This window comes from Solenopsis invicta, chromosome 11 (genome assembly GCF_016802725.1).
Source record: "Solenopsis invicta isolate M01_SB chromosome 11, UNIL_Sinv_3.0, whole genome shotgun sequence".
NCBI classification, from domain to species: Eukaryota; Metazoa; Arthropoda; class Insecta; order Hymenoptera; family Formicidae; genus Solenopsis; species Solenopsis invicta.
This window is the reverse complement of record NC_052674.1, coordinates 10,081,931-10,109,888: the sequence shown is the minus strand read 5'-3', so window position 1 is coordinate 10,109,888 and position 27,958 is coordinate 10,081,931. Positions and strand designations below refer to the sequence as shown.

Below are 27,958 nucleotides of genomic sequence, written 5' to 3'. Positions count from 1 at the left end.
ATTAGAACCGTGCCTCGCGTTACGCGCCTCGATATCGCCCAAAAGAAAAAAGAAAAAAATATCCTCCATATGCATGTACATCCCCCTACGCGGTTGCGTCCGCGACTAAAAATAATGCACTGACTCGGTTGCGGGGCATCTCGTGCTGCCGTGCGTCACCGTCGTCGCCGGCGCAACGATAACGACGAATTCCGGTGTGTTTGCAACACGTGCTCGCGAAATTCGGGAGCCCGCATGGGTCCCGCGAGGCGTCGCGTCAAGGTTAGATAATAATTTTCTTGCATCAGTACCGGGTGGCGCACACCATTCTCAGATAGCGCGTGCACGGATGTGTGCGTATATTAACTACGGGAAACCGGTTAGTGCGCACTAAATCGGACTGCGGGCTACTATTTTTTTCCCCGCCGACTTATGTTATGTCCGACTTAATGGCTTTCACGTGTACGCTACCGTGTTCTTATTTTTATTCCGACGTTAGTTTCTCCAACGTCTCTCTCTCTCTCTCTCTCTTTCTCGGTTTCGGTTTTTCATTTGTTTTTTATCAGCGTCGTCCACGGTCGAATGCGAGGAATGCCTCGCCGAAAACGAAAGTTAGCCGGCATGTGCTTCCCACACGCGTATACTTTTAAAAGGATTACTTTGTCCGACGTGCGTAGCGCTCGGTATTATTGCGCGGAACGCGTAATCCACCGCTGATGCCGATTGAAATGCAGAAATGGAAATTTCTGTTGAGCAAAAACAAAGCGTTCGAACCTTCGGCGCTTCGGATAATTCTTTTTTGCAACTTTTTTTTGTCCAGCTCGACTTTAAAGGCTGGTATGCCGACGACGACGGCGACGCGGCGTGTGGTGCGCGTTGATAATAATTTCCGCGGCTCGCGCGACCGACTCACGTGTATTTTCAACGTGTCGCGAGTTGCCAAGCGCGGACGGCGTCGGCGGCGGCAAAAAAGGAGCGGCGCCGCGGCGCGCGTTTCTCGCGTTTTATCGGCTCTCCTCTACATTGTCGACTAATCTCGGTAATGCGATGTAAACAGCGCTATTTACTTCGTGCGAAACGTTCCGTGCGCCCGCGCGCGCGCAGCTACGCGCCTGTCGCAACCAAGTTTTCATAACAACACGTTACATAACACAGCGCGCGTTAGTCATCGTCGTCATCATCATCATCATCGTGCGACCAACGTGAGTTCTGTTGTCGGAACTAACGAGTAGTTTAAATACCATGACAGCGCGGTGAAAAAGAAAAATGTGTTGATTGATGCGAAATACGATAACGATATACAATTCGGAAGGTGTAACGCTCAGGCGGTACACGTAAATAATACACGTATGTTCACTTATTGCGCATAATATGTAAAAATAGACTATACTTTCGAACGCGCTATTTGCCACTTTGTTGTGACGGTTGATGGAATTACAACGTCTGGCGCCAGCGGTTATGTAAGAAGCGAAGAATGAACTTTATATTTCCGTAGCGCATGCTTTCCAGATCGTAATCACGTTTTGGAGCAACGTGATCTTTATTAGCCATGGTCATCAGCATGAGAAAGATGCCTTCGTCACAATTCAATCTAAATTTATCTTTAATTTACAGTTTCGCGGAGTTTACTACACGAAACTGTACGTGTAGTAGAGTTTGTTTTCAAATCTCCGCTGCTCTCTGCGCACATTGATGTGACTCAAGGCCGTAGCTACTACAGTGTGGTCTCGAGTCGAAATTGGCAGAGACCAAAGAGAGAGGACTCGAGAGAGTAACGATCGTTCAGTGTAATTATTTTATTACGTTCCACCGAACTTATCCTCGCGAGAATCGCTCCAGATTTCACATTGGAAAATGCACGATTAAGCCAATGAGCGATAAGTAGCACCGTATAGTTCTCTGATAACAGGCTTACAACTCGAATAGCGCATTGCATAATGCAAATGAGCGGGGTTTCCCCTTCCCTCCTAGAAAACCATCGCCTGCCTTCGACGGTGCGCAATATTTTCGTGACCCTCGACTGACATTGCCAAACAACCAATACAGGCGGCGATAGAGGGACGGTCTCGCTAGAGTGGAGGCCAAGGTCGTAGCTGATCCCCACCTTACCGTTCGCTACTATGTTGACGCCTATCGCTCGCGCGTTCGCTCGCTCGCTCGCTCGCTTACTCGTCTTCCTGGTGACGCAACTACAATGTTGCACAGCGCTCGATCCGGCGACCATTATGGTCGTCGCTGTAATTCCCGCTTACGCTGAGTATCCTGGAGAGGCCACCTCACTGGCGCCTGTTGTTGTTCTATTTTATCGTTTTAATTTGCCGTGCCCCTGTAGCGGAATCTCCTACCAAGCCAAGTCGAGAGAGAGAGAGAGAGAGAGACCGTCATTGATTCGTGTTATGTTGAATGTTACGCAACGAAAAAGCCGGTGTGCGCTTATTTTGAGGTGCGCTACAATTGTACGGTTGTAGAAAATGATTGATCCTCGCGTGTAATTGAGCATTAATCTCGACCCATTAGCTATGATTAAATCCACGTTGTTGCGGAACGTTGCGCTATTGTTTTCGCGATTACATTTTAAAAAGAGTCACAAATAATGAATATTAATCCCGCGTTTGTATTTGATTTTAATTTATCGCAGGAATGTTTTCGTTTGTCCTAAGAATAGAGAACCGGCGAACAATTTCGAAAGAAGCGCTTGGATTTTTTTTCAACTGCATCAATATTTTTTTTAACGAAGTTTACGTATCCCCCTGACATAATCGGTCCGCATCGCGTTTTCACCGAAGATAAATTGTGCCCCTCTGCTTGGGAAACTTCTGGCTTCTTCTATGACGATTGACACGGGGCTGGGTGAAAAACGGCATTATGCACGCACACGGGCATGACATACGCGCTCAGAGATACTTTCGTGTTCGCTTTTATCGTCGCACATGCATAAAGGAAGCACGAGGGTCGTACGACTGGCGTCCTTGTAGGGAAAGTTGTCAAGCGAGAGGAGGCCGAGGGTCCAAAGTTATTATGAATCGCGAAAAATTCACTGGAACACTAACTTTTCCGTTAGTGGCTTTTTAAAGGGTTCGTTCACGACTCTTGACGACCCATGTCGTTCGATCAACGATCGCGTGACTCTAGAATTTCCGTAGAGCAAGCAGATATAAATATATCGGAGAGAATGCGTGCGACATAAATTATTCGTATGGCGTATACCATATTTTTCATCGCCGTGCTTGTTCAGCGTCGTCTAACGCTCGCATTTTGTCTGCTTGCAGACAAAGCTGCGGCGCCAATGGCATCTTCTCGCGACGTCTGGACTTCAGCGCTTTCAACAGTCTGCCCCGCACCAAGCTGAACTCCTATCATATTAAGGTGAGTAATTAAGTATTTACTTTTCGACACGTCCGTCGCGTCGCGAATTTCGAGGCGTTTGAATTATGTTGCTTCGTAAGCGAAACAGACCGACCGACCGACTGACCGTTCGAGAAGTGATGAGTCGTTGACGATTATGACATTCTAAACGTGTCGCGTAACGCGGCGTTCGGGGCAGGGGCTACTTTTTATTTGCCTCGAAGAGAGAAAAAGTAAATTATTATCATAATGAAACGATGATAAAGCGTAATAATTTAACATTTGATTAAAAATACGGATTTAATTATATATGCACTTTATAGTATACATAAATTATTAATATACGCGTTTAATGGAATATAAAAAAATTGTCGGACAGTTAAAGTAATATTAGCATCGAGTTTTTAATAGAATATGAAAAAATAGACGGAGAAGCAAAGTAATATTAGAACGATCAGGTTTAATCTCGTCGTAGGCACTTGTTCAATTAAGCTTTCCTTAGCCTAGAAAGACATCGTCCTTTCTACGCGCGTAAATCAGGCATAAGCTACGCCCCTAGTGAATCCTTTCGCATCCCGTAACACTGTCGTCCTACCCCAAATACGCGGGGAAATCAATACTCGAGCAGTGCGAGTAGTGTGCATGTGTCTCTTTGCGCGCGCACATACGCACATACGCACGCACGTCCATCCGTCTATATATGCGCCGGCGTTAAAGAATACTTTTACTCTCTTACGCTTTTCCCTTGACCTGCTACTTGCCGTCCAAAGTCCTCTTGCTTCGACGTCAATTAATGTCAACCCTGGTTAACGATCACGACTTATCCACCTGTACCGTAAGTAGTATCGTAATCCGGGAAAAGCTGAAGAATATCATTAACACAAGATTACCAGAAGTTAATCCGGATTATCAGTGCGATCTGTTTAGACTAACGTTTGTTTATATAGCGCTAATCTTGTTTAACTGACTGTTTTCCTCATCCGCATCGATTGCAGGAAACTATGAGATTGTAAGAGAGAGAGAGTGCATCGTTAGTTCGGAATACAATGTCCAGAAAACGCAATGTATTGTTAATATATATCTATTTTTATATTTATAATTTAGATTGTGAAACGTGCATTATTTTAATTTATTTTGAAATATTACAAATATGGACACGGGCGGACAAAGCTTCCGCATCGTGAAACGTGCATCATTAAATTATATAAATTTATTAAATTATATAAATTATATAAATGAATTTTATAGAAAATTATATAGGATTTGCATCGAATAAAAGAGATGATTATTTTAATTTATATAGCATTGTAATTTCGATGTTAATACAAAAAGAAAATAATACCTTTTGATATATAATGAAGCTTTTAATATTTCGCGTCGATAAAATACTGCGTCAGTCTATTATGTAGCCGAAAGTAGGCTCCTTGAGGGAGGAGGCTCTATAAGTGATGCACATTTCAACCCCCGTTTCGTAATGCCTAACAAAATTTGACCTAGGACCTGGCCTCGACCTCCAAATTGCCTGCCATTTCGGCGCTTGTTTGCGGGAACTGAGAAAGAAAGGATAACTGGCAAAGCAGCCGGAGTCGGTTCTCCCCTCTGGAGTAGGGTACGCGCTTCTGCAGGGTTCCAAATGACTTGTCTTGATACAGTCACCCGGGCTGTAGTTTGGGAAACCTGCCAGTGCACGATTCTGACAGTTAAAGAAGTTAACGACGCGGGTAATTAGCGCTCCGCAGTGCGTCCCCGGCACAATTTCTGTGTACCAGTCGTTACATTTACTGCATTACTACCGTTGTCGTTATTATCGACGTAACAGAGGAGTACCAGCAATCATTTCTTCCGCGACTTTTTATATGTGGGACCGTTTGTCGTGTGGCGCGTTCATAAAATTGGTCCTACTTTATTGGACGGGGCAATATTTTTTTTGGGGGCAAAACACAATACGGTTCGACATGACGTTTATAGCCCACTGCAAACTGCCCACCAAATTATTGCACCGATATATGCGAGGCAATACGCTTTAGGGAAATCTTCCTGAAAATACAAGCGATATATCATTCGTTATTATCGAGGAACAATTTTTTACTTGCGCTTGATACTCGGCACTCAACGACAGTATCGTAACATCATAGATGATTAATTAACAATTCTGACAAAGACTTTTTAACGCGCTGTACATGCCTTCGCGCTTTACATCACGCCAGTGGAAAAATGGACAAATGTCGGGCGAGCAATATTTTCACGTCGCACTCTTTTATCGGTTAGTGTTGCGCAATAAGGTTCTCCGGTGGCCGTTCTCGAGCGTGTTTCACCGACGAACCAGCGGCGGTTGCTGGTTCCAGTTTTTCAATAATACCGGTTCTCTCAGCTTCGCCGGCCGGCCGGCCGGCCGGCCTAACGAGACCCGTTAGGTAACTCGAGGGAGATCGATCTCGTGCGCGCGAGAACGCGCCTCATGCGAGCGTCTATGTATTGGCGTGCAACGGCATGAAGGGTGCATGGGAGGCAAAGGGGAGGTAAGGGGAAAGGGAGAAGAGACTGGAGGAACCAGGGCACCATTGTAAACCGCTGGAAGCTGTCGAAATACCCTCCGAGAGTCCTATCCTCCCATGGCAACCACGTCCCCGCAACAATCGCCCCGCTCTATCTCTCTCGCTCTCCATCTCGCGTAACCCTCTCGTATCGAGGGTGGGTCACCCCTTTCTTCTGCGTTGCGCGAGCGATGCGACGCGAATTGCAAAATGCAAGCTTTGCCTTTTGCGCGCTGAATACCGATGCGCAGCCGTTCCCCGCGGAATCGCTTAAGACCCGGGGATTGCCGCTGTGAATTGGAAGTCATGGCGATAACTTCTCCGTTAAGACCCTCTGTTAAGACACCGTTGAGGCAAGGGGAGAAGAAAAGAAAAAGAATCTTCCGAATGTTCTCTCCTATATCGTTGTCTCGCACCCTCTCGCGATTTTTGTTATTTCGCAGACCCGACAGTAAAATAATACACACCTACACGGAGGGTCGAGTAGAATTTGCGAAAATACATGGAGGCTTCTTTTAGGGGATAAGAGCGAAGGCGCGTCCATGTGTGTGCAAATCGCGACGGGCGATTGCGAATTCCTCCTCGTGTGAACGACCTCGCGGCGGTGTCTAACGATAAATCGGACAGGAGGAGCAGTGGAAATGGGAAAGTGGCGTGCCACGATGCAGTAACAGTAACTCGACACGTGGCTTATATAGACGCTGAAACTAGGAGTGGTCCGCGACTCGGGCGAGCGTTCGCCAGCGATCGTTTATATACCTCGTCTCGTCGCGCTTTTATCCACCTCCGTACGTAACAAAAGCGGTCAACGTTCGTAAGGTAATAACACGATGTCTCGCGTATTCAAAGCGTCTGCTGCAGCTAACGCGGCGCGGACGTTTTTACGGCGCCGCTGCATTTTCTTTCGCAACGTGTTATTTTTTTCCCCGGCTGACCTTTAATAAATCGACCAAGTAATTTCGAGTCATAAATCCGCGCCTATTATCCAGTTTTGATATTCCAGATAATTAAAATTCGCTGTCTTAAACGTGAAACGCTGTGTGGGAACACGTCCCGCGCGCACGCGCGAGCACGCATGTCGTTTATTTTTACGTAACTCCCGCAGCTTTGTGAATTTCTCCCTCCAAGGTGCGCGAGGCGGTTGAACGACCCGAATATTATCATTTCGTCGAATACTCGATACGCTAAGCGTTACATCGGCGGGATAGTTTATTATTGCAGTACGCCGCACGAACCGCGGCTCTTTATCTCGCGACTCGGTAAATATTGTTTCTTGGGCGCTGTGACGAAGATAAATGCATCGAATGTCAGCGGCGCCAGCTTGCAGAAAATACTGAGCCGGCAAAATGTCAGACGGCACAATACTCCGCTTCTTTCACCTTCTGTTCTTGCATAATTAAAATTGTGTAAGATGAATGAGATATAAATAATCCGCACAATACTCCCAAATTAACAGTAAGAATAATTAATTAATTAAGTGAACGACACCTATTGTATTATAGGTTTTTTTTTTAGAAAATATTACAGTAAAGTTATTTTAAAGCAAGAGAGTGTAGTCTCTCTCTCTCTCTCTCTCTCTCTCTCTCGCTTTTTCTTAGAAATGAATTTTGAGAATGAAATACCTCACTGAAACTGACGCTTATGCCGAGCGTTATATTTCGCCGCTGAACGCATCACATCGCCCTCATTATCTCAGCCTAGCTCGACTCTGATAAGAGATCGTTCCGTTAGCAAACATTCGCGAACTACGCTTTTTCTGACAAGGCCACGCTGTGCGAGACGTAATCTGTTCATAAGCTCTGTTGAGAGTTATAGTTCTATTTTTTTCAAGATAAAGCTGTTTAGTGCAAAAATACATTTAAGATAACTACCTGAATTTTTTTTGTTACGCTTGACTTTTAAAAGGATTCGATTGAATTGATCGACGGCGTCGATGGCGCTTCTTAAAAAAAATTTTATAGCTTATGTCTATAAAAGTTTTTATGGACATACGTTCTTCCCTCTTTTCTTGAATATATTATTTATGAATTTTTTTAACCAAAGGAAAAAAATTATAGAAAAAAGACTATAGAACATCGTACGGCGTAGACGAGATCAATCTACCTCGCAAAGGATGAATCGCGTAATTTTCTCGAGGATCGCGCGGAACTCTCGTTGGTCTATACCAAGTGGCGCTAGAGTTCTCAATGATACTCGTGTTCGAGGGGGCAGAGATTAATTAAAAGGACCGCTCGTAAGAACGACGTCGAAAAGCTTTTCTCGTAATTTAGTTGCTCTAGAAGAGCGAGGCGGTTCTTTTACGAACATCCTTTTGCGTTTCGAGAATTTGCCTGCGTCATATCTTGCTCGTCGGTTCAATAGGCATTAATTTTTAATGAACCAACGCAATTTTTCCGATCGGATCGACTTAATAGAAAATCATATTTTGTCGTCGTGATTTTACTAATTTCAAAATTAATGCTTTAACATCGAAATGCACCTTCGTTTTTATTCATTAATATAATTTTAACGGCAAAATTATTACATATTCAACGAACAGCGGACGCAAAATAGATTTTCATGTTGATCTATTGAATGTTAATAATGTACATATCTTGCTGAAATAGTTTTTTTTGTAAACGGAATTCTTTATCTTTATTACTGTTATGTAATGCTGATTGCTAGTTGTTTTTATACTAACTTTTAAGTTTAGTTCCACGTAATTTCCGAAATGTTAACTGCCTATTGTTAAACCGTTGCTATTAGCAAGATTTTTTTGCCACGCTCGCAGTAACGTGAGACGCATTAACCCTTCATGGTCAAGCCAGCGCAAGAACAATCACGCTGTTTTGAAGCAGTTGTTCCCAAGTAACGTAATCCTCCCGCTTCTCACTACTGGTACTGATTAAATTCAAAGCCAGTGCAAAATAGTGAATGAAAGTTTTGTCGCTCGCGTTTCGAACAGTTAGGCCACGTTATAATAATTTTATTATGACGTCAATGAAAAACCAATATTATGAGAAATGTTTATACAATTCCATCTGCAGCAGTTAAACTTTGATTGGATTTTGAAGTTTTAATCATTATTGAGTTCAGAAATTTTTACGTTTGAAAATTAAAATAAAATTACTTCAGATTATTCTTCTGATTATCTTTGAAAAAAAGATTGTGCAACACATTAATGTTTATTGTAATCGTACAATTATAAAACTACTGATAGAAAATTATTAATTAAAATTATTAATTAAAAATTGATTTAGAAAAAAGTTTTTACTTTGCACTAAATTAGAAAGAAGATATTTGCAAGAATATTTATATACATATATGTACTTATTTTTTCTTCCTCTCTCTGGCGCGCGCGTCTCCAATTTTCTTCATAATTTATCTCTCTTTCTTTTTTTTTTGTTTTCTGAGTACATTTTGTACGTTAACCCTCATTGCAGACTCTTCACGCACAATGGAGGTTTGCATTAAAGGTCATTAGCTTAAACGTTCGCCTTCCTGTTGCGCAACTCGCGCAATTCAACGCGCTGTTATTCGCGAGACTGAAAGAGAGAAAGAGAAATTGAAAAGGAAAAAGACGAAAAGAGAGTGTGCTTGAACGTAAAATAGTTGCGTAAATTATTAGTGCAGCAAATATGGTTTCGATATTTTCCATCTTTCAATATTTTTTTATTACGAACGATGTCTGAGATTAGCGAAGTTTTGAATTTTATTTTAATTAAATTAATTAAATTGTTTTAATTAGAAATTTTTTAAATATATATCTGTACTGGGAAGGAATATTGTTTTTCAATATATATATAAATCGTCGCGCTAAAGAGATTAAGTAATTCGTTTATATTTAACTTTCTTTATCGTTTACTATTACGACATTATTATTAATATGCAGTTTAAAAGACGCAATTATTTTTTTGTGATAATACGAGTTACGAGACTGTCGTCAATATGGACTTTGAGTCGCAGACGATCAGACTGTCCTTGAATTTATCCCTGAACTGGGATAAGAGTCGTGGTTCCCTTGAGAACTCGACCTACCTCAATCGGATCGATGGTAGATAGCTCTATGCTTCTCTCGCTCCACATCACGCACACTATAGTATTTTTGTCCGTAAACTTGATATACCCGGGTAATCTCCATTTTTTTCGAGAGCGAAGGAAAGAACATGGTTGGCTAGAACGTGATCGATGTACGTTTTATTCGCACGATGAAAATAATGTCACGCAAAATAATTTATTATTCTCCTGTGGTAAAAAAATAAAGGAAAGAAAAATTACTGATGAAAGATTTTGCTCTCTTCCGTACTTATTTCCGTATGAAATTTGTCATTAGACTATAAAAAAAAAGCAGTATATACTTTGTCGAAACGTAAAGTTAAAAAGCCACTTGAAGTAATGGTTTTTTTCGTATTTACAATGCGCTCACTTTCTCGTGAGTACGCATAATTTTTTCTTAACGACGAAGTGGAAAGAATAAGGAAATCAGAAATGGCAGATGCGTGTTTTCTCCTCATCCTCATCATCATTATGAAGAGAAACAACCGATGACCTCTCTTTGACGAACAGGATTATGAATGGTAATGAGCAACGGTTCCTCTTTCCTTCTCGCGCTCATTAGACTGAAGAGTCACGGAAATTAAAGCAATTGTCAGGGACGTGCTGTTCCACACTTAACGACCCGTTCAAACTAACGCGATAATTTTCCTTTCAACTAAACATTTTTACTTCGTGCGCTGTATATAAAAATTTGCAGCTCTTCACGATTGATTTTACGTAGTTGATATCTTTTGTAATATTAATAAGCAATTAATAAAAAAAAAAAAAAAATTTATATTGCCCGTGAATAAGTATTCAGAATAAAATTTAATGTTTCCTTCGAGACCATCGGTGCTTCTTTTATTGTCGCGGTTAGCCATGTATTTTGGGAACCCACTTCCTGTCGTGCGTCGCGTTCTGACAAATCGTGGCCTCGCGAGACAAAGCGCTCTTGCCGCGACTGAAACAATGAGCGAGCGGTGGTCAAGCGTTCGTCGGGAAAAGGGGAGATGGGAAGGACCGACACCGGGGGAAGAATGAAGGAAAGAAACGAGTTATAATCTGGGCGAGACAAATGTTCGTTCCTCCTCGTGCGGTCGTGTCATTGGTCTGACGCGTCTCCTAGAAAGCAAAAAGGAGAGAAGCCGCATGTATGCCCGATAGAAGGGACAAGGGAGCGCTCGACGTCTCGAGACCCGGACACACGACGACGACGACGACGACGACGACTGCTCTCTGTGGACGAAAAGTTATGGCGGTGGACGCGGTGCCATTTCCGTTTTCGTCGCGAAACACGCAATACGCCAAGTCGCCACGAAACGCTTCTCGGGGTGCCTTTTACGGGTTTCCCTTCGTCCATCGACGACCGGTTTTTGTGCTCTCCTTAAACGAGAAAACGCTCCGCGTCCGTGTTTCCCTTTCTCGAGAATCGCACAGGATTGATTCTCTCTCTCTCTCTCTCTCTCGCGTTGCCGATTACGCGAGTAAGTCTATGTTCGTGCGAATCTCGCAATTTCTGCTAATCTCTTGAGGGTGGAACGCAGAAAAAACTTTCGTCTGAATCGGCGAATCGATATCGAGCGACGCGGGAGACTACCGCGTCGAATATTAAAATTCACGAAGCGTCGCTGTTGCAATATCGCGAGAAAATCTCTCCATCCCCGCCAAGCTGAATGCTTTATTCGCGGTGAAACGAAGGCGTCGTAAGTGCTTGGAATTATACGCTCGACGCTTTGAGGAGATAAAATAATGGCGCAGAAATAAAGAAATCATGCGCGAGGAATAATTAACTGCGGGAAATTGCGAATGATTATTTCCTCTCGAAAGTTTCTCTCGAATAAATAACGAACGTATAAATAGATTATGTATGTACCACGAAAAAAGTAAGTCAAATATTTATATAACGTTACATTTTTACGCCATCTGGTCTTTTAAAAATGTATATGCAGGAAATTACGGATAGGACGTTTTCCCGTGTAAATTTGTTTTTTTTTTTTTTTTTCTTTCAACCTTGCGATTTTTGTAATTAGGAATAGGACATTAATCCTTTTCGCGCGTGGAATTCTCTGGTCGTGTACAACGTAATTGCCGTGCGGCTCCTAGGTATCCGCGGATTTTTCTCGGCATCGGTATCCCAAGTAATTAATGCAGAATGGCGCGCGAGGTGAGCAGAAACTTATTACGGCGAACATTTTTCCCTCGTGGCTGATAGCACTTTTCTTCCTCCTTCTCTCCCATTTCTTCTCTCGGTTTACCACGGCTCGCGCGCGCGTCTTTGTTCAAGCGGGCGTCTGCGCGCGTCGGCTTTTTCTTCCCGGCTGTCTCCCACAGGGAGCCCGAGCAAGGGGAGACCCTGATAGAGAAATAGTTGGAATACGAGGCGTTACGCGCGGTGATTTGGTTCTTGTGCACAATGGATCGATCTGTCTGCGTTCTTCGTGCCGAACACCACGAACCTCCAGCAACGCGCCAGATATTGCCGGCGCGGCGTTATTCCAAACTCGCCGTATTCGCATTTGAGGAGATATCTCGGGAAAATTCTCCTCAAGCCGGCTGCAAAGTATTAATGAACGTGTTTATTACAAATATGCAATTAATTCTCCGTAATCATTCTCCGTTTATCCAACTTACTCGCCATGTACGACGTCGGGTTGAATGTAACGGATGAAGTATTTAACAACTATTAGCTGAAGAGAAGCGCGCTATGATTGATAGAGAAAGTTCAGCACCGTAACTGATTAAAGACCAAAGTATCTTTGGTGCGTACCGTTAATTAAGATATAAATTTTCCTAGTGAAATAGTGTCCCCGAAATACCTTATGCCGGAGTGGCGCGGCGCGGCGCGGCGCGGAGATGTCGCTCGCGTGAAACGAGCTCTAAGCATCGGCTGCGGTTGCGAGGGGAACACTGCGAAAAGTTGGTAGATTTATTATGCTATTACCGAGGGTTATAAGGCCGACCGAGAAGAAACGCTCATGGGCGCGAACGTCGAAATTTGCCTGCGGGAGGTCAATATAATGTTTTCGGCCGAGAGTGGCGAGAGAGAGAAAGAGAGAGAGAGAGAAAGAGCGCGCAACGGCTGCTGCTTTCCCTTTCAGGCCCCATACGCACTATCCGCGAGAGAAAATCATTCCGCCGAGCGTTCCCACGAGAAGAAGGCGCGCGCACGCATGCGGCGAGACACGTCGACCTTTCGATTTTGCGTGAGCGGCCTAACTTGGCCAATCGTCGGATGGACTAAACGCGTATTTGCACATAATCGCGCGGGAAGCTGCGCGATATTGGCAATCGGTCGATGAAAATCGTTCGCCCCCCGCGACGAGTGAACGGACTCGTCTCGACGGCGGCGAACCTATTATTGCGCAAATAGGATACTCGGCGCCGTCTGATGAAATATTGTTCAACATGAAATACTGCCGAACACAATTTTCCCCGGTATGTGGGATCACAATCGCGTTAGCTCTCGCGGGGCGATCTACGCGTGGACGCGGAGAGATTTTAGCCTCGGCTTCTATCGTAAAAGTCGCAGTAGATCATCGGTTTTAGCATTTAAAACTGCGCAACTTGCTGCAACTGTAAATCCCGCGATTCGAAACGTGAGGCGATCCTCGGGAAATCTAAGAGAAAAGGCCAAAGTCGTTAATTGTCAGCGGGATAATCGTGAGAAAGTTTAGTCACACATGCGCCATATTGTCAGGCGTTCAATGGTATTATTCAGACCTATTGCCTCTGCCATTATGTGCAGTCCAATATTATCGAGTACACATTGATAAGATATCTACCGCGATTCTCTTTTTATTTTATCATTGATAGAAATAACAACTTTGCGCTATCGATCCTATCGAAGAAGCTGTCGGTGCTCGAGTCCCCGAAAAAAATTTTCTATTCGATACCCAACATATCTATAATCGAAGGCCGGTGCGGTAGTTCTGGTACGGTATCTACAGCCTATCGGTATATCGAGCGCGCGACGGCAAGAGATTATCACCGAATTTTCATTATTTTCACACGGTGGGGCGTCTGCGGCAGCGATAGCGGACCTAAAGGTTCCGCCGGGTGGTGCTGCGCATTGTCCGGACCGGCGGAATGGCATTCTATTAAAGTCGCCAAGATGGAGCCGCCCGCTCCTCTCCTGGCCGAAGTTCCAGAGATAGTTCGAGGGCAGGAAGCACGGTGTCCCAGGTATGTACGTCGTATAACCTGCGTGACTCGTATTTCTGGGCACCGATATTTTCCATCCGTGAAATACCGTGGGCATTCTACCGAGACGCACGCGAAGCGAGATGAGACGTTCCTCGGTAAACCGTGAATTACAGAGTACTTTTTTTATACTGCGTTGTGAGTTTTTTTTTAATTGTTAATTTTGCATTCCGAATGTTATATAAATACTGATCGAGAAATTTAAGATATGATTTCCTGACTACAGATTTTTTTTATGGGATTTTGTGAGACTGATATGCGTCTCTTTCTTTGAAATATATTCATGTATTTTTTACATAAAACAGTAGAGCTGCAAAAATGTTTTACAAGTGCATTAGATATGTAAATAACTTGATTGAGTTTAAAAGTCGTTTTGGATACACGTTCTGTGTTTTAATTTCATATTTGATTGTAATATTAAATAATGTATTTACTGCGCAATCGGACGAGAAATATTTTTCACACTCCTGATACGATGATGCGTTTTAGAGCAGGGGTGCAATTTAAACTTTAGGCGACGTCGTTACAAGGGATGAAAGTTCGGCCTCGTAATCGTTCGTAGCACTGAATGTCAAGGGCAAGGGGTGGTGGCTGGGCTCGTGGATGCGAGCAAACGGGCAGGGGTGGTGCGATGGCAATGGTCGATATTGGAAGCATCCAGGATCGGCCAAATTTACGACTGGCCGGGGGCAATTTTGGTACTGAACGAATTCTTCTCGCACATTGATACACCACTGTTATATGTGTTACGACCGGTTTTCGAAGATTAGAAAACTGATTTTGAAGTATCGATTGAGAACTGCTGCGGCTATTTCTTTTAGAAAGTAGATTTTACGTTAGATTGGAAGCACTTGAGAAATAATACTGCCAAATATTTTAATGTTACTTTACTTTCGATTATGCGAATCTCAATCTATTGACCTTACAACTATGATTGACGTAATAAGTCCGATGAAAATTTATTTCACTACTTTTATTAGTACCTAAGTAAAATAATAATTAATAGGAATTTTAAACAAATATAATTTAATCTAGGCTTGCTTTTCTTTTGATTTGATTGTTGATATATTTCATAAAATATATAATAATTTCTGTTTCAAGGCCACTCGAGGTCTTTAATTCATTAATAAAATTTCATTTAAAGTATGCTTTCGTCTTTACTATTATTTTAGTAAAGATGATCGAAAATACTATCTTAAGAAGTTACAACCATTTTGTCCAATTTCTTCCGTAATCCTAAGAGGACCATACAGTGAAAAGAACGTTTCATCCACATCCAGAACACTCTCGTTTTCTTTTCACATATATTTTTTCACATAGTTCCCACACATTCTCCGATAGATTACATCGGCTGCTTGAGAATCGTAAAAAAGGGGCCAGGCACTCGTGCGAACTTTAGTACGACCAAATCTCTCTCGCGCCGAGCCTCCTCTCGCTCCGTTTAACAGCTAGAGATATCAGTCTCGTTTTATCTTGAAGGCTGAAAGTGAGGTAGGTAAATTTGCGGCGAGAAGCGAGATTTGCCCTTTTTTTTTATACGCAGCGCGGATGTCTGGAACAACGGCGCGACCGTCGCAGAAGGACATTCGAGCGACGTCCGTAGGCAACCCTTTCGGTTACTCGTGCGGTTCGCGTGAGCTCGTACCCGGGCGATCCCCGGGCCAATCCTCGGCGCTTTCCCTCGTCCCTTGGTAGACCGAGATGTCCGCCGCACGGGGTGGATACCGCACACAGCCCTCTTGGACACCGAACCCTCTCCCGTGACATTAACGCGACCCTCGCACTTTGAGTCCTGAATATCAACGACATTAGCCGCAACCCCTGGCAGGTTGATGGCTCTGTACGGCAGCGGAATGTCAAAACCGCGGCTTTGGCTACTCAGACTGGTATTTCGTCACCAATGATACAATGGTGGAAACGCGATTGCCTTTCGCGCAGTTCGTAATAAAAGTCAGTAGAATCTTCTTTTAATTGGATCGAATATATACGTGTAACGTGCAGATCATAAGAAATTTCGATTATTTCGCTAAATAAAAAAAAAGTGATTTCCAATATCGCGGAAATTTCCCGACGCAATTTTGCTTACGTTGACTTCCAGCGTCAACAACTGCTTTTCCGCTCTTGCAGGTACTCTTAGCATTCACGACTAGTAAATTCTTGCTGCGTCAGGATCAAAAGTTCCGTGAGAAGTTGGAACGAGCGTATCCGTGAAGAGAACTTTCGGGCTTTAAGGTGAAATAGATGGATCGTTTATTCGCTATTATACGCGACGTTTGCTTCCGTGGGACCCGATAACAAGTGTGAAGTGACTGCTGCGAAGGATAAATGCGGAGAGATGCCGCTCGAAGTGAGTGACTCGCTCGTTAACTTAAGTTCATCAGAGTTTGTTTCGCGTCGCTTCTCTCCTAGACGCGCGTCTTTCGCTCCAGACGATCCCAGACATCGTATGCGTAACTTTTAGAAAATTCTCGTGTTAGTCGCGTTTAAAGAAGACACGTAAACTCGACGAGCGTCGAGTGACACGCGGCCACTGAGATGGCAATAGAAACAGCTTGATTTATTTTTCGCGAAATAACATCAATGGCGAGTATTCAACGTTTCCGGGAAATCCAGCGTCGTTGTTCCCTTTCGGCACTTTTGCCTGGAGCGCAAAGTACCGAGTTGTATTCCTGTCACTAGATTTGCAGGGAATCTCGAATAATTTATCCGGAATGGTCAGAGCAGGGCTCAAAGGCAAGGGACAGAAAGAGTCGGGACGCACTATGCAATAGGAATTCGGAAGGTCCGGGTTTCACAGTTACATGAAAGAGGAGGAACCGTGGTGTGCGACGGAGGCGGGATGTTTGCAACCGAGGATCAATACCTCGTAGTTCTCGGCACTGGTTATGAAATCATTGACCGTATCGGATGTCTCACCCTTAGTCAGACCTCAGCGGTCTTTTGGCCCATCGTTCGGCCGAACCTAAATCGACGCGTGCCGCACTATGATTCTTTTTTCTCTTTTTGACTCTGGATCCGCTGTTTTAAACATCCGGAAATCTGTTGGTTCGCCAACTGTTTTTTCTTTACTCCGTTCGACAATCGTTTTCGCGTCATCGTTTCCGTTAAAGGCAATTTCAGTTTTTTTTTTACGCGATAATTAAGGAAGTGACCTAGTCTCACTTTTTTTTTATTCGTCCTTGTCGACGGAGATTGTAGTTTCATAGACACAACCAATTAACACTTGGTTCTATCTCTTCGTTTATCTCGCTCTCTCAGAATACTCCGTTCGCTTCGAACCAACTTTATGGCACTTGCGTCTTCGACGGCCATAAAATTCCTCCAGAGACTATTCTGGAAGCTCTAAAGTCTACAGATCGGTGAACGCTGATCCTGCTTAAAATTCGCACGTACATAAATTCGAATTAAACGCGCTGTCTTCCGTATTTCCGAATGAATGTTCAAGCTGCGTCATAAACTCGAATAAAACCGAGTCTTTTGTTCTCGGAGCTTCCCCGATTCTCCGAAAAAAATCTCTCAAGCCTAAAAGTATTCTTTCGTGTGAGACAACGAACCTGGCCATCCTTTCGCCCGTCTACGAGGGCCTCCAACACAAACATCGACGAACCTTCGATCGTGTGACCCCTGTTGCCATCCTCCTTCGCCTTTTTCCTCCTTGAGATGTTCTTTTGGTCCCATTAAGACGCTTCGCTCCTCATAGTCGGTGTTACACAAATTAGCGACCTTTATACGGTTCTCTTCTCTTTAAGTCTGCCGAGAAGGGACAGGCGGCAGGGGGCGAGAGGGGGTGGGTGGGAATCAATGGCGCAGCTGACGAGCGTTCGGTTGCGCGTGCGCGCAGACAATTCTATCGACCGTCGCTGCAGCATAGACACGGCCTACCCCTTCCAACCCCACTGAGGCCAGGCTGATCTCTATACCGGGACGCGGGGGTGGCTCGGCTCTCGACACGGGCGGTGGCGGTTGAGAGACGCAACGAGAGGGTGGGATGCGGCACCGACGGCGGCAGCGGCGGCGGCGGCGCATCAGCAGCAGCCGGTGGCGCTGCAGCACTCTGTGCGGCCTTGACTCTGCGCTCGCTAACTTTCCCCGACGATCCACGCTAGACACCCTGGCGACACCACCAGACAACTCGGCGGCCTCTTTTTCTCTCTTTCTCTCTCCTTTTTCGTATCCCCGCTTTCCTTCTTCGTCTTTATACCCCGGATTCTTTCACCAGGGACTTAGCACCCTAGTACCGTGGGATCGTCTGTGATACTCATAACCCATTTTACAGAAGAAACGTCCTGTCGAAGGGTCGCGTGTAGTATACGCCACCCCATCGTTACAATCGAAAATGGGATACCGATAAAAGTTTCCGAACGATACTCGTGTATGAATACAACTTTCCGGAATAATAATTTTTGTATAACAGGATTTTCTAATATTACGTCGAAACATTCACTATACGTAGAATCGTATAAATTTGAAAGAGGAGAATTGATTGCTTCGAGGTCCATTTCGAGGTACTTTTCCCTAGTCATGGTACAGAAAAGCGTGATAGAAATGGGGGAGGAGGAGAAGGGGGAGACACACATTGCACGAAGCCAGGTGAAAAATCTCAGTGGAATTGACCCTGAAGAAGGAAAGTGAACGAACCGTACTCTCATAATTAATTCTCACACGAAATTGATTTCCAGCCCACGTCCGTCGTGATAAAAGATTAATAGTTGCCGTCTACGTCGTTATATTAACTTTACACGGGTAGCTGTAGTACTCTCTTCAGTCCCTTTCAACCCGGCGCAGTTTCTTGCGCGTCTGTAACATGATAAATCGCTTTATCTATCTCGCGGCGTCTCGTCTCGTCTCGTCTCGACTCGACTCGTCTCGTTGCGGCTGTGTCGATGGCACCGGGAGGAAAATGAAAGTTGGAAAAATGGTGCGCGCGGCGCGACGAGAAGGGGCGAGTCGTAACCTTTGGAACGGCGAAATATACCGGATTATGATGAGGTATCTTCCCGAGAGACGCTGAAACACAGTCTTTGAACTTGGACCGCGAGCTAAGGGGGAATAAAAGAGGAGGGAGGGGTGAAGACGCGGAGCTTCGCCGGGGAACGGCGAAACCTAAAGCTCCTCGACGTGGTGGCCCGACCTCTTCTCGTTCCCCTGCTCTCCCCCTCTTTTCAACACGCTCACAACACCACCCACGCGCTTTGTGCGCCCGAACGTTTTCGACGCACGCGACGACCGTAATCGTGGGATGTGACAGGGGTGGCGAGAGAAGAGGGAACAAGGGAGGACGACACGGCTGCCGGGAAAAGGTGTACTTTACGACAGATCTTCTTTCTCGACACGCGCGCGCATTTTAAGTAAACTCGGCAACAGCGTGGACGAGGGACGGGGCGGGACGTCCTATCGCGTTTTACACGAGGCTGCCTCGCACAGACCTTCTCTCCCTGTATCATCGTTACGCAATCTTGCGGAAGGAGAAATAACGACTCCTTTCCGCGCGCTCGTCTTCGCTTTATTCGGGCTTCTTCGAGCGTTACGATCTATCATTTTAACATCGAGTTTTATACGCGACGAAACTCTGATGTCTGCGCGGGGACAATGAGTATCGGCGTTTGGGGAGGCAGAATAAAGCTGCGCCGAGAGAGTGTGAACTGACGTTGCGAATAACACGCGCACATTGTGCAAGTTTTATTTTTATATACATCTTACATAAATTTTTATAATTCTATATATTTTTTCTAAAATAAGTGAATTAACTGATGAAATAAGCAATTAATGAATCGTAAAATGCTCTTTACGTCTTTTCTCTATTGTGCGCAACAAAAATCTATCTTGCTTTACTATGCTTACGTTAGATTACAGACAGCGCGTACAATTGATTGCCATCTATTGATTGCGCAAAAGGCACATGTATCTTTTCATTTTATTATGTAGTTTGTTGTAGGATTTACTCATGCCTACACGTATGAGAACATTTTTTTTTGTTTCCTACTCCTTGTTACTTGTTATTGTAGCTGACAAGGGGCCTCGCGGCGTGACACACGTTGTAATCAAGAGGCGGTCCTCCTAGCAATTTTAACCCTTTGTAGGTAAACGTACACGCGAAAATCAGACAGCCAACGTTAATCGTCGCCGTTGTCGTTCTCGTCTCGTCTTCCACACCGACGAACGACAACTCGCCGTCCTCGTCGTTCTCGACGCAGACCGCCAACGACTGTCGCTATCATCGGGCAGACAATAGAGTGATTAGGGCACAATGTTTCCTCGTCTTCTTCTCCGCGCTCCCTCGATTCCCGCCCGCGTTGCTCGCTCCTCCGCGCGAGGACGTACCTCGCGCGCATCTACCGACACACCTAAACGCGTACGCATGCACCCCTGCATCTCGCTGTGTGGCAACACGGTGCCTGCTCCTGCACTCCAACGACGACGTCATTCTCCTCCGTGGAGTACCGGAAGCCATTGCTCGGCTAGTCTCTGTCTCGGTTTGTTACCGGGGCTTGTAACGGGTAGGGGGGAGTATTGTGGCGCACGACTGCGAGACCGTCAACCGTGCATTAAGTTGATGTATGAGCTCCGGACCCGAGACACTGTCTGGCTGATGGCTTCCCTTTACGGCGTTCGACCGAGGGGAAAGCCCCGAGAAAATTCGCACCTATCCTTCTTTCATCTCGGAGTTGGTGCTCCTCTCCTGTCGACGAGTTGTCGATAACTGATAAGCGTTTAGGGCACGAGGGAAACAAGTTTTTTCGAAACTCTAATTAACGAGCACGGTCAAAATTTTGATTGAATACCCACCGTCTGGAAAACATGTTTTTCGTTTCTCGACTCTTCCATAGTTTTTATCACAAAAGATTTTCCGCTACGACCAATTTTTATCAGTTAGTTTTTAATAAAAGAATAACGCATTGAAAAAGTTATACGTGTATGCTCTACAAGATTGAAGGAGTGAATGCTCGCTTCTCTATATAATTAGCCAATGAAATCTTTACGATCGTAACGATCGATTCTCTTCCCCGAAGATAACGAATAGGACGTACGGCAATAGAGGAAGCGACCACGTAATTGATCATGAAACAATTATTATCATTATTTCCTGAACGTTGCATTTCAAGAGTCTTCAATGAGGTATAGAAAGTTAAGCCCGTCTAATACAGGGGTCATTAGAAATTGCGCGAGCGCGGCTCGAAGAAAGAGAGAGGACTTTTTGGTCGTTTATGCGTAGCTCTTCCTACTATCAGAGATCGTCCGCAAAGACGGCTTCTGCGGCGGACTCGTGCGTCAAGTACGCGTCTTGTAAAAACGGCGAGAGCTCCGTCGGTGAGAATCGTCATTTGCAAGAGTTACGGCCGGGCTCCGCGTCAAAGGGCCGCCGGCTAATCAGCTCCCCAAACAGAGGCCGGAGCTAATCTTCCCCAGCTCATCAGCAACGCTCTCCGCTCGTGTGAGAGAGCAGCGGGAAAGCGACGAGCGGGGGAGGATCACCGTCCCTTGATGTACGGCGGTGTTTGATGGAAGATAGACCGTCACGTAGATATACGTACTGACATAGTACTGAAATTGACACAAATCGCGGCGAGGGGACGAATACCTTGTTAAACATTATGCTGCCTCGGGGGTCTGTCGGTTATTACGAAAATGTTAAAATTTGTAAAATTGTACAATCGAAAATAACCTTCTCTAACAGAACGTCGAGTGAATTAGGATTAGGACAGTTTACCTCGGTAGATCTCACAGTGATTCTCGCTGTGATTTCGTAACGAAAATGTCGATGAACGTCACGTGCTCTCTCTCTCTTTTTTTTTCTCTCGATGAAGGATCGTGAGAGAAGCCTCCCTTGAAATTACTGTCTAGGGAAATGCGTGACGGTGGTCCACGCGGAGGACCGTTCGGGGGCTTGCCGTTGGTATATATGAGAAATCGGATTTTCGTTCCTCGTAAAGCCAGAGTGGAGGTAAATCGCCCTCGCCGCCTCACCTCTTCGTTTCGGATTCCCCGCGTGTTGTATTTATACCTCGCACGAGCGAGCCGACCGTTCCGAATGGAGTGGAAAGAAGCGTCACGTCCGGCCGACTAGACGAGTAGAAGGATTGTCTCGGGATTTCAGTGGCTCCCCGGGGCCGATCACACACGCGACGCACCGAGTTCTTCCCCCCGGATGGCTGCGGCATCTCTCCTAAATAAAGTCCGAGCAGATAGCATCACGCGCATCCGGCGATCGGACTTTGGGATAGGTATTCAATTTTCGTCTCGCATGCTCGCTGGTAATCCAGCCAAAGTGAATAATTGAATCGAAAAATTGCCTTCTTCCTTTCATGACCCTGCGGCTGCTAACGATCGCAGGATGAAGATAAGGGAACGAGAATAAATAGACATGTAATCCGAGAGAAAGACAGAAATTTATTTTGCCATGTTTCAATATGAGAAAAATAGTTACGTTTTTTTTGCAAGTTATTGACTCGAAGTTTTAAACTCGTTAATGACCACCTTCTATTCTTAGCCTGGATTTCAGTATCATTAATCAAAGTGTCAGTATGAATATTTTACGTCTCAATGTTCCAACGCTGTTTTCGCATTGCTATCGGCAGGCTTCAAGTTGATAGGAGGTGAAAGATAGGCGCGAGACTAGACACGATAAGAATGGTACGTTCTCGCTACTTTTCGTCGAGAACCAGCCTACGGCTTCTCTCCGCAAATCTCGTTCGCAGCGGCTTTTGTGCTGGAATAGCGAGACGTTGCCCTGCTTTTCGTCTCGACGTTTCGATCCGCCACCGCCGCCAAACTCCACCATCCACCGCGCGCGACCGTAGAACTGCCTCTCCTCCTTCCTTAAATTCGTCGATCTATCATCGGGGCGAGCCCCGTTGACTTTATCCGATCCGCCCGTTCTACGCCTCTATCGCGTTTTCTTGGCATACCGTAATGAAGATTTATAGGAAGCTTACGGGGGAAGGGGGAGAGGAGAAGGACGCGCCGCGGATCATCGAGATGGCTTATTGTCGTTCTCGAAAAGTTCCCGAGGTTTTAAGCACTGTCTCCTCGCCGCTTTCTCTCCTCTGGGAAACGTGGCTACGCAAACGGGGGAGAGAGGACCACAGGACAGCGCCGAGTATATTAAACTTTTTTTTTTTGTAGAACGTAGTGAGAGGATTGTGTCTTATTAAAATACTTGGCTCGCGCGCTGTCCGTCTCTTCAGCTTTCACGACGAGACGGAACTGTCTGGTCGAACGTTTTGGGGTAAACGTCCGCATCTCGGTGGATGTGCTGTACGCGAGATATTGTATGGTCTCATAGTAAATAACTCGACGTGTTACGTGAGTAGGGACATCTCTCTCGATCGTATACGTTGCCAGGAAAAAGATGTTACCGTAAATTATCACCCGACAGCATTGCATTCTTGGCGATTAATAGGAGCGATAGGTCTCGTTAGAACGTAAATGTAGCATGATTATATCGCTTGATCATTTTCTTTTAAGCGCCGAGATGAGATTGCCAGATTACTATGTGTGCTTTCCTTTCTCGCTCGATTCTCGTTATTTCCGTGGCTAATCACAGTGTAATATAACGTGTTACGCGTAATATAATAAGTCGCGTTGGAAAGTGAAATTAGTTGTTGCATGAACCTTATGCAATCTTTATGAACCTCCGGAATTCTCTGTGATATTACTGATGACATCAATAATAACAATGTAACAATTCATAATGTTAATGGTAATACGTATGTAGCAATTGGAACTATAGAACGTCTAGAAATCGAAGATAAATAGGTTTGATGAGAGAATTCAGGCCATTTGTAACAAGAAATTGTCGATATTGTTCGCAATAAAATTGCCATTTCTTGACCTCGTTTCGGAAAAAGTACAAATTTATGGCCAGAGTCTGCGCAATAAGCGACGCCGAACAATCGTTCAAAACGCGAATCACGATATGGTTTTATTACTGTTATCGTCACGGTCGCGACATTTCACAGGCGAATCGCGAGCGACAACGACGATGTTTTTCGTCTACGATTAGATCTCGTTCGCCATTGAATTTCACGATCGCGTCGTGGATTCTCTCGACGGATCTCCGTGCTCCTCCAGCACGGACGACATAAATTTCCATTATCGGACGGGTTTTGTATCCGGCCTAGACGCGGTTATTGTTCCGCGTTAAGTTTCTACGGCACCTCGTTTGTCCTCGTCTGAACTTCTTGAAAATGGAACGCGCAACTGCATCTACATCTTTCCTACACACTTATCTTATTCGCGCGAGAATTATTGTCGTTGGCAGCGCGACTGTCAAACGAATCTAGGAAGGTAAATTTAGACAAACATTTTTACATTTGATCTATTTTTTTTTATACTTTTATTTGTGCGTTTTACTTTTATTAGATTTTCTCTTAAAAACTTGGATTAAAAAAATATTTCGGAACTTTATTCAGTTGATTTACACATCACGAGTGAAATAAATTAAATCGGGTCACAGCAGTGGAACGAGCTAGCAAAGCCGACGGGAAGCTATGTCCGCGAGTTGAATCTTGGAAAGGTCCACCAAAGATGAAAATGGCAGATCTGCCTGCGGAACTCCTTTTTCCTGGGAGCTCGATATCGCGATAATAATCACCCCTTTTGTCCGGTGACTCGACGCGAAAGATGCACGGATATCTCGCGGGAGATAATCTCGGGATACGGTCGGTTCCTCCACTTTCACGGGCGCAAGTCGAGCCTTAAGTCGCTTTTAATCGAGTTCCCATGCCGTGTAAGTCGAAGGGGGAACGCCGCGGCACGTAGGTCGCCGGGCGAGATATCCTACTGGTGGAGAGGTTGCGTATTCCCGCTTTATATGCAAACGACGGGAACGACGGCGCCGCTTCCCGGGGTCTTAAGGCGTTAAGTAATTGCGCGGAGTAATCCCGGATATGGGTTATCGTTATCAGCGAAATCGCCGGTGTTACGCCTCGATCCTTTCGAACGTAATCGTAGATCTTGAAGGGGGAGTGTTGATAGTTCGCGGGAAATATATGATTCGGGCAGTCCGTTAAGTGTATTCAATCCCGCGGACGATTGCGAACATACATTTACTGCTATGCTATTAGAAGGCTAAAGGACGATAAATCGGATAATTGTGGATAATCTACTGAAAATTACGTCGTTTTACGTAACGGATGTTAACATAACGGAATGCAATTTTGAATACCATTTTTTTTTATTTTTTTTTTTATTTTTTTTTATACGTACGCACGCTCGTTTACAAATTTGCGCAGGTGCGCAGATATATTTATTCTATATTAATATACATTAATTACCATACTTATATATTTATATTTTATTTTATTTATAATTTATTAATTATTAATATATATTTATAATACATTAAGTTGTTTGTGAAAATTTCAATTGACAACTCTTCGCGCGTTGCTTTGAAGTTCCTCCAGAAATTTCTACTTTGTAAACGAGGTGCAAACGAAAATTCCGTTAGTGGAATCTACTTGAAGTTAAATGACGAATAAGATTTCGTTATCTGTCTACATTTAGCTTGGATTAAAGGGTACGTCTTTTCTATGGGGTGGAACGTGTCTCGAGCGAAATTCTCCGCGTTCACGCCGAGGAAAAAGGCGGATATTAAAGAGTGCGGGGATGTAACGGGCACCACGGTCAGGTTGAAAAACGGCCCTCGCCACGGTAGTTAATTCCAAAGAGGTCCCGGTCGTGTCGTCAGCTATCCACGGCGTACTCCCACGGGATGGTCTCTCGGTAATCGTGGCGTTTTGTCACTTTTACGTCGTGAAACGAGAAGCGAGTGGCTCAAAGGAGCTCATACAGAGATGGAAGTGACCACGCGGTTACTACCAGAGGGGTTACTATATCGTGACGCGAAAACGAGCCTGCCACGAAGCTTTCCCTGTGCACTGAAACAAAGATCCATTGACGTCATTTATTTGTACGTTTGATAATAGGGTGAATCTCATGCAAACAGCAAATGAGCTAGTCGTTTATCCAAAGTTGAATTTTTTAAATTAAATTATAAAAATAGAAGACTGTCTTTGATTGTGTCATACAAATTTATCATGGAGGTACATGTGATTTAGAAAAATAAACGAATGCGCAAGGGAATTGTGCTATAGAAAATCTACGGAAGAAATTTGTACTGATGCGAAAGGTTTCTTTGTTGAGATTTATTGTTTTCCCGATATGTCATACTCAATGCATGCAGGTCGCAATCGTTACTGACATTCAATGCGATCTGCTCTCCCGTATCTTACCGCGCCGTATATCGACGGAGTGTATTTTAGAGTTGCGTGCCCGGAAACATTGTCGCAGGTCAGTCAGACGCGACATGAATCACACCGGGCACGTTCACTGCCAAGGAATTGTTTGGTGACACTGCAAGACACGTACGAATATTTCGCCTTAGGTTTCGAGCGGGATATTGTTACTACGCACGAAGCATCGCCGAGTATAATTAGCGTAACGTAACATGGAAACTTTATCCTTCGTGTAATGTCGCTTCCCATAAATAGTTTCAAAGATAACGCAGAAAGGAGAGAGAAAAGAGAGAAAGGGACGTATTGAAAAAGATTAAATTTTAGATTCTTATTTATATTTTAGATTCTAGCGATATAAAAATTTATTGACTATAAAAGACCTTTTTATGATTTTTGGTTTTATGTTGGGTATAAATATCTGTATCACTTATTTTTTTTCCCTTAATGCGTCTTTTATGTTGCCTCATTTTATTTGTAGCTAACGGATTTTATTGAGTTTTTTTTAACGGTATCGTATAAATGCAATAAGATTCTTGAATTGTCATTATATTTACAACGTGTATTTTATTTTTTATTTTTTATACGAATATAATACAGACTATTAAGCAGGGGATAAAGAAATCACGTGTGGAACGTCGTGCGTACCATTCTATCTTCAGGCAATAATTTTACCAGAACGCATGAAGTAGTCATGAGCTCATGTATTCGTGATGGGCGGAAACATTTATTATGTCGTAACATCTTCCATATCTCTGAGAGTATTGAGGCGGCGTTATTTTTTTTTCCTTGCAAATACGACTCTTGGCCGTTCGTCATTAATGCCCATCGTGAACGGAAAGCGACCCAGTTGGTCCGAGACGTCCTATATAATTATGCAATAAAAGTGTATGGGTACGGCTGATCCCAGGTGCGGCGAGGTATCGAGAGATATTTATCTAGATTTTCGTACCCTATATTTCTTAGGCGATAAGCTACGGTCGCCTCACGTGGCTTTGCGAGCATATTGCCCGGGACAATCGCGATACGACAGACGGAAGGAACGTGCCGCCTAGGGCCTTGGGGGAGGGAGGGAGGCTATTCAATTACGGCTAACCGACGGCTTTGCTTCCTTTACGGACGAGAATTACGAGACGCGGCATTACGGCTCTCCCGCACGTCGGACGCCGATAGGCCGCCTCTTTATCGGGCCGCGCCAAGCTTGCGCTCGCGATAATACCGTGTTTCGCGCACGTAGCCCGCCACACATGCGGGAGAACCTGTTTACAAGACGAAAGCAAACGCGCGAGAAATATTCTCCATACGCCACATTCTCCCCTGCTATCTCCCTCATCGATATATGCCCGTAAAAATGTTTGGCACGTCTACACATCGACGTGCGATCTCGACGTTTATTTTTAGAAAGCTCGCACGCGAGAAAGTAAAAAGTCGCAAAAAAATTACGCAATGGCACGCGGCTGGAGTAGTCGGCGCGAATGTTTTGTTGCGCGAAATACCTCGCTTCTTCTGTCGGGCTACAAAAATATTCGCCTCGTCGGGAATGTCTTCCGGAATGACGTTGTGTTTCTCGCTCCGCATCCCTTAACCGACGATACAATTACAAAACATCGTGGCCATAAAGTACGGAACTCCGGGGCTTTTCGGAGCGCAGAT

General features: G+C 44.6%; 1 protein-coding gene across 1 annotated transcript in view; it reads left to right on the top strand.

The window, feature by feature from the left end:
- LOC105200279 (headcase protein) overlaps positions 1 to 27,958 on the top strand; it is a 158,672-nt gene that overhangs the window by 24,346 nt on the left and 106,368 nt on the right. The window contains 1 exon segment of the mRNA XM_011167755.3: positions 3,249 to 3,345. Within this exon segment, the coding sequence (XP_011166057.2) occupies positions 3,249 to 3,345 (97 nt within the window).